Source organism: Condylura cristata, unplaced genomic scaffold, assembly GCF_000260355.1.
Source record: "Condylura cristata isolate star-nosed mole 26May11 unplaced genomic scaffold, ConCri1.0 scaffold00017, whole genome shotgun sequence".
Lineage (NCBI taxonomy): Eukaryota > Metazoa > Chordata > Mammalia > Eulipotyphla > Talpidae > Condylura > Condylura cristata.
The window spans coordinates 2,784,692-2,796,429 of NW_004567118.1; the positions used below are offsets into that span (position 1 = coordinate 2,784,692).

Here is an 11,738-nt window from a genome sequence, read left to right on the forward strand (position 1 = left end):
CGGCTGCGGCCACGTGGGGGGCGGGGGCGACGCCCGGGGCCGGCGGGCTGGAAGGGGGAGTCGCTGCCCCACCCGTCCCTGGCGCCCGCCGCTCCCTCCGCCTCGCCGCGGCTGGCCCACCCGATCTTCCAGCTCACCCTGCGGGGCTGGACAGCTCCCCTCTAGCCCCACCGCCGGGATCCATTTCCTGGGCTCGGCCCCGTGGCGCCCCAGACTCGCCGGGGTCTCCGAGCATCCGCTCTGGGGGCACCAGTCGCCCCTTCTCTCTGGTGGCGAGGTGGGGGTGGGGGCGAGCTGCTCTCCGAGACCTGGGGCGAGGGGTTGGGGGCTCAACGGGCTTCTCCGCGCCAGCATTTCAGAAGCCGGGAGGAGGGGGGTTGGGGCTGTCCGGGGCCGTGGGGGAAGGATCGTGCCTGGAGCTGGGCTCAGAGTTCCCTGGAAACACCCACTGATGTCAGTCCGCCAAAATCGGGGAGACAAAGAGAGAGCTGGCCCTCCGGAGCGGGGAGAAGGCCAGAAGGTAGAGAGGGAAACCAAAGTCCTAATGCCTTTCCTTCCAGGTCACCAACCTGACTCAGGAGGTGAAATAAGAGGACTGCATTCCCGGGAAGCCAACTCTTTCTGGACCAGCTGTAGAGAAGGGGGAGGTTTAGAAGCCCTCATGTGTGATTTCACTTATGAGTTGGGTGCATTATTGTGCTCATTTTACAGAGAAGCTAAAGCTCAGGGGAAGGCCCAGAACTGAAGTACAGAAGCCCTTAGTCCTCCTTCCACCTCCCCACCACCCAGCTGTAGAACCCGGAATGGCTTAAGTTATCGTCACAGATTCTCAGTTTCCCCCATCTGAAAAAGGGGTGCACCCTGTTCGGGGACCATAATGAGGATGCAGAGGAGAAATGTCATTGCAGTCAGCAGCTGCTATCCAGCTGCCTCCACTCCTTTTCTAAGGACTTGCCTGAAGTCACATTGCTAGGGGGCAGCAAGGCTGAGCCTGGGACCCCAGACGCCTGACATCTGCCACACCACAGCTGTCTCTGTGTGCTGGGCCAGAGCTTCATTAGCCTGAAGCAGCCAAGGAGCCCAGGAGCTAGTTTGGCCATGACATTGGACTCCAGACACAGCTGTCAGCACCAAACTTTCCTAAATTACTCCCAGACACTGGCCCTTGAATTCAGCTGCTGCTGTTGTCCCAGTTTACTGATTCCTGACCACCACAAATTATCTTTTGTGGTCTCTTTTCAAATCTTCATCTCAGAGTCTTAGCTTTGGAATCCTGGCCACTGATAATCTCTTGTTTTCTTTCATAGTTATAGTCAAGAGGTTGCTTTAGCAAGATATGCAGTGGGAGAAGGGAGGTGGTTCAATTGGCATGGACCCCAAAACTCTCCTGGTGAGAGTCATCTGCAATGTGCAGGAAGGAGCCAGGCAGCCTGGGAGCCACTTCAGGCCAGAGACCAGATCCTTTCCTTCCCTCCCACCCACTACTGCCCTTTCCAAGAAGGAAACATAGCCAAAGGGAGGTTTCTGGGGAATCAGATGTGAGGAGGAAGCAAAGAACAGCACCAGGCAAAACCAACCATGTCCCTTGGGTTGGAACCAGAAACACCAGAGCCCACTGTGGCCTAAGCCTGGGACTGAGTTCAAGATTAAAGTTGACAAATGCAAATGTTGGACTTACTCAGGGGACCGATGGATGAAAACCACAGATCATTGGTCAAGATTCTGCAGGTCATTCATTGAAGCTCAGTGTTTTCATACATAAAATGACCTTAAAATCTGTGGGGAAAACAGGTGACTTGGCAGAAAGTGCTAGTTGAGCCTAAAGCTGGGGTGAAATTTGCATCGTCTTGTGGAGATGTCTGAAAGAGAGCTGACTCTAGTCATTCTTGAAGCTCAGGGTCCAAATCCTACCATTGGAGAATGTTAGGAATTTTTTCTCCTCCCAATCTTCCTTTTCCCATTTTTCCTAACTTTTGGATGCTTGCATTGAACCCTGGGGCACCCTAGTAATTGGGAGTCTTCCATAGGGGTCCTTTGGGGGCACAACAGGACTGGAAACCTCACCTTCCCCCCTCAGAGAAGATGGGTCCTTGTTCGGCAGCAGTGGGACAGAGAAGGGCTTCACTCAGGTAGAGACAGACTTTTCCTTACTGTTCTCAACCCACTTTCCTTTATAACAGATCCTTTTTGCTATATGAATATACTTTTAGTGAAAATAAAGAATTTGGTTTTTTCTCCCTTATACCCAACTTTACTGCATTGATTAGGGTGGGTTAGTTTTTTTTTTTTTTAAAGATTTATTTATTTGTGTATACAGAACTGGGGTAGAGGCCAGAGGCCCAGGGGTGGCAAGAGGCCCCACCAGAGACAGAGCGGGGAACAGAACAGGCAGACCGACGAAGCACACTGCTGAGGGGAGCAGCGGGTGGGTCAGGAGAGGTCTGCCACGCCATGTGGTCACCTCCGGGGCAGGCAGGGATCGAACTCATGCGGAAGCGGCCCCAGATTCTCAGTGCTGTGCTTTAACCCACCGCGCCACCAGGGAGGGCCCTGGGTGGGTTAGTTTTTATAAGTATTCTTTTGTCAAATCATCCACTATGTAAATATACAACACTTAGCGTTCTCATGTTGACTTGCTTTACTACACATTATTCCCTTGAACTCCTTCTATTTTGCTGCAAATGGCAATATTTCATCTTTTAAGAACATACTTTTTTAATCATGCACCACATCCACATATTTTGGATTTTAAAAAAGCAGAAATAAGAAACAACTTCATTGTTTAGTGACTTCTCTTTTTACTTAACATGTCTTGGATGTCTTTCCATGATGCCACTTATAGAAGGACCTCTTTCCTTTTAACAGTAGTATAGTCTTCTGTTCTGTTGAGTGGATCTTTCTTTTCTTCTATCCAGTAGGATGTAGTCTTTAAGTCCTATCCTTCTGGACCCACTCCCATTTGGTGCTTGGGAAGAGAGGGATCTGATTCTGGTTCTGTTGAACCTCGACCTGAGATTTCTGGTCCCAACCTAGATTGACTTCTAGATTACTGCCATGCAAATTTGCCTTCTTATTACAGCCAAAGGCCATTCTGCACAGAGCAGGGAAAGAGATGACTCCATCCTTAGGAGGAATACCACTGCTAATTCTCAGCCTTTCCCCTACACACCCATACATTCGTACACACACACATTCAAGACAACACTGGGGAGAGTAGAGAGCACTGGATGCCAAGTACACACTGAAATTACATGCAAAGGACCCTCCCTGGTGGCACAATAAACTATGAAGCTATCCGCAGCCACTGCAGCATGAGTTCGATCCCTGGCCAGGGTGGTAACCTACATGGAACAGGAGACCACTCCTGTCCCACTTGCTGCTCCCCTCAGCAGTGAATGTCACTCTGCCTGTTCTGCTCCCCACTCTGTCTCTGATGAATCCTCTCACCCCCACCCTCCACCACACACACCTTTAGCCTGTATCCCAGTTTTTGTATGCATAAAGAAATAAATCTTTTTTTTTTTAAAGAAACCACACGAAGAACATTCTGGAATTAGCATCTATACAGTGCAGAGGTGCTTATGCATGCTGGCCTCTTCCCCAGATGTCTGCAAAGTCAAGGTCAGGGAAATCAGAAGTCCTGGTAGAGAGGGGCTGATCCTTCCAAGCTGGAGAGAGAAGACAGACTTCAGAAGACAGAGAGTTGGCAGAGAAAACCAGAAGAGCTGCAGTCAGGGAGCCAGCAACCACATGAGGGAAGGCAAAGGGGCAGGAACAGAGCTACTCCCTTGCTCCCTAACTTCCTCATCTACAGAATGATGACACTCTCAGTGTGAAGAGCACAGCCACTTCTCAGAGGGAAGAATAATTGGAGCAACTTTGGCTCTCACACTGGTAAAAATCTGACAAAATGGTAAACCACATTCTTGGTCAACTGCTGGGACAGTTACCAATAGCTACCATTTATTGAACAATTACTTCATACGGCACAGTGTATTCTCTGAATATGTGCTGAATGCTCAGAGCTTCCAGTCTTAGCACCATAACATCAGAATTATCTGTCTAACATCAGAATTATCTGTCATGGGTGAAATGGGGAAGCAGGAGGCATTGGCGCAAATTCCCAGTAATTGCGAGAGCCTTGAGCTATGATAGCTTGAGGCTAAGCTTCCTGTCTTATCCATTACATTATGATTTATCAGCTCCCTCTCACATCAGGTCCGAATACTGATTCCTTACTGGGTCTTAAGAGGGAGGGGTAGAGAGAGGGGTGCTCCCTGGTAGCCTAGGGATTAAGTCTCAATGCTAGCCCTGCTATGGCCTAAATTTGGTCCCTGGCCAGGGGGTTATCCACATGGCACAGAAGACCTCTTCTGTTCTCACTGCTGTTCCACTCAGCAGTGTATTTCAGTGAAATCTGTTCTGCTCCTCACTCTGTCTCTGGTGAATCCCCGCCCCCTGCTACCTCTGGCCTACACCACAGTTCTATGCAAAAAAAAAAAAAAAAAAGGGATTGAAAACTTCTCATGGGGCCACACTGGTCCCTCCAGAAATAGGAAGATACTACTTCAGCCAGCTACATGCATATAGTGTTCCCTCTTCTTCCCAGACCCTGGCCACACCATCATATCACATAATGGAAGCTGTTTTCTGGGAAAAAAAAAAAAAAAACTCAGAGCAGACAGTGTGACTGAAGAGGACCATGGCCAAGTGACCACAGCACACGCCCAGCAGTGCCGAGAACACTGCTGGTCCCTCGGCAACAGGGGTTGACTCATGGTTGCTGTCAGGCCCCCAGTGAAGGTGCCAGAACTACTTTCAGACTTCTCTTTGCTTAAGAATGTCCTGTGAAAACATGACCAGGAGCCCTTCAACCTTCCCCATACCTTGGGAGGCTGATGTTCTATTATATGGAGATGCCCTGAGAATGCCAGGCAATATGCTTGGTACCCATGCAGATTGTTTCATTTAAAACTCACATTTGGGACTCCGTGGTAGTACAGGGGCTTAAGTCTTAGCCCTATCAAGCTACCACCAGCCACTGTGGCCTGAGTTCAATCCCCGGCCAGGGAGGTAACCCACATGGTGCAGCAGACCTTTCCTGTCTCCCCACAGCAGTGTATTTCAGTAGATCCAATTTTTCTGCTCTCCACTGTCTCTGGTGGGTCCTCTCAACCCTCACATCTCTGGCCTGTACTTCAGCTCTTATATACATAAATAAATAAAAATAAACCTTTTTTAAAAAAACACAACTTTCTTATATTAGGTACCATAGCAACCCACATTACAGAGGAGGAAATGGGGGTTCAGAGAGATTAAATGACTTGTCTGATATCATGTAACTGATTTTGGCAGATGCTGAAGCATACGCACTTTTTTTAAAAAAGATTTATTTATGTATGCATACAGAACTGGGGTACAAGCCAGAGTGCAGGGGAGGTGAGAGGAGTCACCAGAGACAGTGGGGAGCAGAACAGGCTGACTGATGAAGTAAACTGCTGAGGGGAGCAGCGGGCAGGTCAGGAGAGGTGTGCGCGCCATATGGATCACCTCTGGGGCCGGGGAGGATCAAACTCATGCTGAAGTGGCCTTAGCTTCCCAGTGCTGTGATTTAACCTGCTGCACCATCGGGGAGGGCCCAGCACTTTTTTTTTTTTTTAAGATTTATTTATTTATGCATGCATACAAGAACTTGGGTGCAGGCCAGAAGTACAGGTGAAATGATTCATCAGAGACAGAGTGGTCAGCAGAACAGACAGATTGACTAAAATACACTGCTGAGATAGGAGAGGTCTGCTGCGCCATGTGGGTCAGCTGCCTGGTGAGGGATCGAACTTGTGCTACAGTGGCTTCACAGTGCTGTGTTTTAACCCGATGCCCCACCAGGGAGGGATTGAAGACTGAGAACTTTAACCTTTGCTCCACTTTCCTACTGATGGAGGAAGACTGGCCAGGAAAGCTCCCATACAGGCCTCTTCCTGGAGTGGAGGGACCCTAGCTCCACTCAGTGTAACCCTCTCCTGACCTCAGCTTCTCATAACATATCTTTTCAAATCCTTTCATCAAGGTCTTAATGCTTTAGATGGACAATGAAAAAAAGCCCATGTCATTATGAAATGAATCATTTTTAGATCATAATGAGAATCCAACATAAGTCAAACAAATATGACACCAGTAACATGTGTGATGTCTGTAATGTGAGCTGAAGTAATGCTACAGAAGGCAGTATTTTCTTCACCTGCAAAGTGAGGACAACAATAACAATAGCTGTAAGTTTTAAATGGCCTGTAGTCTATTTACTATTGTTATTTCTTTTTTGAAAAAGATTTATGTATTTATACATACAGAACTGGGTGTAGGCCAGAGGTGCAGGGGCAGTGAGAGGCTTCACCAGAGACAGAGTGGGGAGCAGAACAGGCAGATTGATGAGTACACTGCTGAGGGGAGCAGCAAGGAGCCAGGAGAGGTCTGCTGCATCCTGTGGGTCAGCTCCCTGGGGGGGGATCATACCTTCTCTGAAGCGGCTGCAACTAGCTTCCCAGTGCTGCCCTTCAACCCATTGTGTCACCAGGGAGGGCCCTACCAGCGTTATTTCCACTGCCTGAGTAGTTGGGAGTATGCACCTTGGGGTGGAGCAAAAACCTGAGCTTGAATCTAGCCATCTGTGGCTTTGTGAAATCAGATACCTCCTCTGACTTGCACTCTGACCTGCAAATGGGGCTCCCAGTGTGCGTCTCACTGAGCAGTGAGATGGTGCGTGTAGAGCAGTTGGCCATGGCCTGGCACTAGTAAGCACGGAGTAAATAGCAGCTACTCTCATAATGTGTAACACATCTAGTTATGACAACCTTACTTCCAAGATATTCTGGGATTCTTCCAGAGTCATAATTTTGTTCTCATTGCTCAATGTTCATTTTATTAAAAAGAAGACAGACTTTGGAGTGAGACAGAGATAGTCTGGATTTGAATTCCAGCTCCCCTACTTACCAGCCATAGACGCTGACCAGTGTTGTCAATCTCCCTGAGCCCCAATGTCCTATTCTGTAAAATGGGCATAACACTATATACCTCCATGGTATCTTGCAAAGAGTACAAGAGATGTAGATTCAAGAGGCCAATGTTAGCGATTCTGGGAACACTAAGGGCAATTTGTTAAATGTGTCAATAAATGTGATTTATTTTTGTTTCTTTATTTACCTTGTCATGGGTATAATCTAGAAAGGTTTGGATTGTCCTTGTCTTCTTCCAAAAGGGTCTCTGTAGTTGGGGGGTCCCCTCCTAACCACAAAGGGGTTCAAAGGGCCCTGGCATCAGCAGCGTGGGACCCTGAAGATAAGCCTGGGAAGCGAGAAGGGGAAGTCTCAGATCCAAGGGGAACTCCCCTTTCCTGTCTGGCTGGGATTTGTTTGCTTTCCACACAGGCTGCTCCCTGCTGATATGGGAGCCTGTCCAGTGTCCAGCTTTGATGGGCACCTCCAACACAGAGAACGTAATGGGCCCTTGCATTTCAGGGCTGTTTTCTCCTGGTCTTGAGGAGTAGTCCAAAATACATTGCTCTTTCTGGCACCAGGGATGAGAGCAGAAAACCATGGAAAGAATTCAGAATCATGAAGTCAGAGTTAGAAGACTTCAGAGAAAAGGAGGAGGTATAGTGAGTGGATGGTTTAAAACAGAGTTTTGGGATCAAAATGACAGGGCCAAACCCTGAACACACCACTTGCCAACTAGTTGACCCTGGGCAAGTTCCAGAATCTCCTGAAGCCCCAGTTTCCTTAGCTATAGCAGGAGGATAAGAATATTACTGACTTCATATGAAATGAGAGGATCCCATGTAAGGGGTTTAGCACAATTACAGGCACCTACTGAGTGATCCGTATTTGCAGACTGTCACATCTTTATACTTATGCAGTTTTACAGTTGAGGAAGCTGGTAGCCAGAAAGGAAGCACTGCTCATTAGCTGTCCCCCGACCCCCACCAAGGCTACTTCCCAGGCAGGGCCTGTGCCAAAGGCTTGTCCTGTGGAATCAAGCCCTGAATTAACTGTGCTAAGAGAGCTGGAACTGACAGCACTACCCTAACTCTGGGGTTGGAGTTTTCAGAGAACGTGCAACGAAAGGCATGAATCCCACCTAAATCGTTCCTAAAGAAGAAAGTCCCTTCCTGCTGGAATTACTTAGTTTGTAATTAACAAAGGTTAGGGAGGCCCTTTCTAAGACTTTGGCTCTGCTGCTCAGAGCTTAAGCTTTAAACAGCCACAAACAAGGGTGTATTGTGGGCGTGTTCTTACTTGCTGAATTGAATTCATTATTGTGATCTCTATGCTACCGGGGTCAGGAGCTAAGTACCTGGGGCAGAAAGCTGGGTTTTGATCAGAGGACACAGTGTCCTGGAGTGGAAAGGCTTCTAACACTGAGCCATATTTCCAGGCTCAGTAACGTGGAGACTGACCTCAACTTGCTTGGAGCTGGCTTCCCTCTAAGTGTTCTGGGAGGGGTCTGGCACTTCAGCCGGCCCCACCAAGGCCTGGGCAGCAGCCCCAGTTTCTGGTGACCTTCATGCAGACTTTTAGGTTGTGCCTCTTTTTGTTTTTTGTTTGCTTCTCGACAGTGGGATGGCCTTTCCCTGCTTCTGGGTGGGATCTAGTGAGGGTGGGAGGATGGTTTGCTCCCATCTCTGCAGCTGTGTTTATACTTCCCCATCAGGGACTGTCTGGGGCCCAACCTTTCCTCAGTTCTCTGTGTCTCTGTGTATTTGATATCCTTGAGGGCCTTATAAGGGATGGGCAGAAGGAGCCAAGGGCTTGCCAATCTAAAGGGAACAAGAAGGGAGCAGGGAAGGGTGCAGAGAGCTCTGGATTCTGGGAAGAATCATCTTCCTTTTTTGACAGTGGCTGAAGATCATCAAGGAACAAACATACACTGAGAACTTGCTTGTTTCAGAAAAACTGGAACACGTGACATGTATTTCTAATCACTGGGTTGAACAAAATGTCACTTTGTGATGGGGGTGGAGTACACAGGGCAGAACACTCTTACCTATGACCTCCCTGGGCCCAGGTCAGACATGCAGCATGCTAAGACCCATGCAAGTTAAAAAGGATTTAACAAAATGGTCAAGGAAATAATCTCTTCTCCTCTAGGGAGCGAGTTGAGCTGGCATTAATCAGTGTACTAGTGTTGCCGGACTTTGAGCCAAAGTCACAGGGATGGCTGCCAAGCAAATCAGGCATCAGGTTTCAGAAATTAAACACATAATTTTATTTTATTTTATTTTATTTTGCAACAGGGAGCTTTCAGAAAAAGAACCACTCCTATTAGACTACTCAGCACACTTTGTCCAGTTGCTTTCAGCCCCAGAGGCCTCCAGTTTAAGATGAGCAACTAGATGCCAGGAGTGACAGTTATTCCTTTCTCCTAGTAACTGCCAGGAGGTAGGGCTGGAGGGAGTGGGGCAGGGGTGATGGTACAGTTTATCAAAGGACCAGTTGTTGACCCTTGCCAAAAGATTTTCTATGAATTTATAGGACAAAGACCTGAAGGATTGGGAAAGAAAAAGTTCGAGAGAAGGGCTGGCCAAGCAGAGTTGGCTGATAGTGCCTCATGGACCATGGTCAGCTAATAAAGAGATGGCTTTTGGGAAAACTCTTTCCCATCACCAAGAGGAGGAACTGATTGGAAAACACGTTGTTCCCAAGAGCCTTATGCTTATTGGTGAGGTAGAAATTTGTTTTTATAACTTTCCAGTGCGAAAGGATAATTAGACCCAGCTTAGTCCTATGCCAAGCCTAGTGTGGATGTGAAAGAAGTGTCCAGCTCGGTGCTGAGTGACCTGGAGTGAACACAGGGAGGTCCAGGAGGTCTGGAAGACTTAATGAGGCTGTGGAGCTTGAGCTGGTCTCAGCTCTGATCTATAACAAACTCTAACCTAGCTTTGCTGTAAGTCTCACCTTCCTTCTTTTTTTTTTTTTAAAAAAAAGATTTATTTTATTTTATTTATTTATGTATACAAGAGCTGGGGTGTAGGCCAGAGGTGTGTGTGGGGGTAAGAGGATTCACTGGAGAGAGTGGGGAGCAGAACAGGTATATATGAAATACACTGCTGAAAGGAGCAGTGATGGAGTTGGGAGAGGTCTGCTGTGCCACCGGGGTCAGCTCCCTGGCCGGGAATTGAACTTGTGCTGCATTGGCTGCAGATAGTTTCATAGTGCTGACACTTAACCCCTTGTGCCACCAGGGAAGCCCCCTATTTCTGTAATCATATTTTCTCTGTTGTCACATTTCTTTATATCTCTCTTCTTGTCACTTGACTCTCCTAAAGAAATATAGTGCCACCTCTGTGGTAGTAGATACTATCAATACTCTTGTGGTATTAGTTACTACAGATATGTCAACAATTCCCAAATCTCCAGTCTCAGTTCTGACAGTCATATCTCTTGAATCTCTTTCCTTAGATCACTCAATCTATTTTTTTTAAACCCATCATCCACCTCCATCTTTTAAAACCTACTTTCTCTATTTCAGTAGTTCTCTATGTAGTGTGATGATTCTCAAATTTGGTCACACAGTGTAAGGACTTGGGGAAACTTTTAAGAATCTTCAAGCAAAGACTATAACCTTACACTCCAGAACAATAAAATCATACTTACTGGAAGTGTGAGTCAGATATCATTAGTTGTTAAAGCTCCCCAGGTAATTTCAAAATGAGTCAGGTTGGAGTTACTGAATAGAGGGCAGCAGGAAAGGAAAGGAACATCATTGAAAACTGCCAAGTTAGAAGGACTATTTGTCTTGATTTGGTAGTTATTGATAGAGGCAAGAGGAAAAACATCAAATTCAGAGGTTCTTGTGTAAGGAAGAGGGAACCAAATCTGGAATCTGGAGACCTGAATTTAAAACCTGATAGAACACATTTTCACCTGTGTTGGACATCCTTCTGACTTCTTTCTACCAGAATACCCTCGTGTATAAAATTCAAATCTTTCTTACTTACTTAATAAAGTTGTTAAGAAGGTTAACTTTAATAAAATGAACAATATAGGCTTTTGTAATTATACACTTTGAAACAAATTTACCATACTTTTATTATTCTGTATTTTAACTTTTTATCTCTGTATTTGAAATAATTTCAGATTTATAAAAGACTTGCCAATGGCAGAATTTTTGTTTACTTTTCAGCCAACTTCCTAAAATGTTGAGAAAATGTAATTCCCAAATCTGGAAATTAAGAATGATAAAATACTATTAACTAACCTACAGGCTTATTCAAATTTCCACCTATTATCTTTTTTTCCTGAACCAGGATTCAGTGCAAGATCACACATTACTTAGTTGTCACATTTCCTCATGAACTGACACAGTTCATCTTTTCTTTGTCCTTCACAACCTTGACATTTTTAAAGATACAGGCCAGTTATTTTGTAGATTGTCCCTTATTTTGGAATGTCTGACGCTTCCTCAGGACTAAATTTAGTGTTCCAATTTAGTATTTCCGAATACTAGAGACATGATTTTGGTCTCATTGCATCACATTGAGAGGTATCTAATAGAATATCTCTCATAACTAGTGATGTTTTAACTTGGATCGCTTGGTTAAAGTGATGTCAGATTTTTCCCTGGAAAGTTGCAATGTTTCCCTTTGTAACATAGGTATCTTGTGAAGAGATACTTTGATACATGGCTACTAATGTGAGTCTACGTGATTGGGCAAACCATGGGGAATCCAGGTGTAAATAAGATGA

The 11,738-nt window shown here is 46.3% G+C and overlaps 1 protein-coding gene across 1 annotated transcript in view; it reads right to left on the minus strand.

Moving 5' to 3' along the window:
• Nucleotides 1-6,994, minus strand: part of RAMP2 (receptor (G protein-coupled) activity modifying protein 2) — an 8,887-nt gene extending 1,893 nt beyond the window's left edge. Inside the window, exon 1 of the mRNA XM_004684142.2 lies at nt 6,988-6,994. Coding sequence (XP_004684199.2) covers nt 6,988-6,994 — 7 coding nt within the window. The remainder of the gene's footprint in view (nt 1-6,987) is intronic.
• Between the last annotated feature and the right edge of the window lie 4,744 nt (nt 6,995-11,738).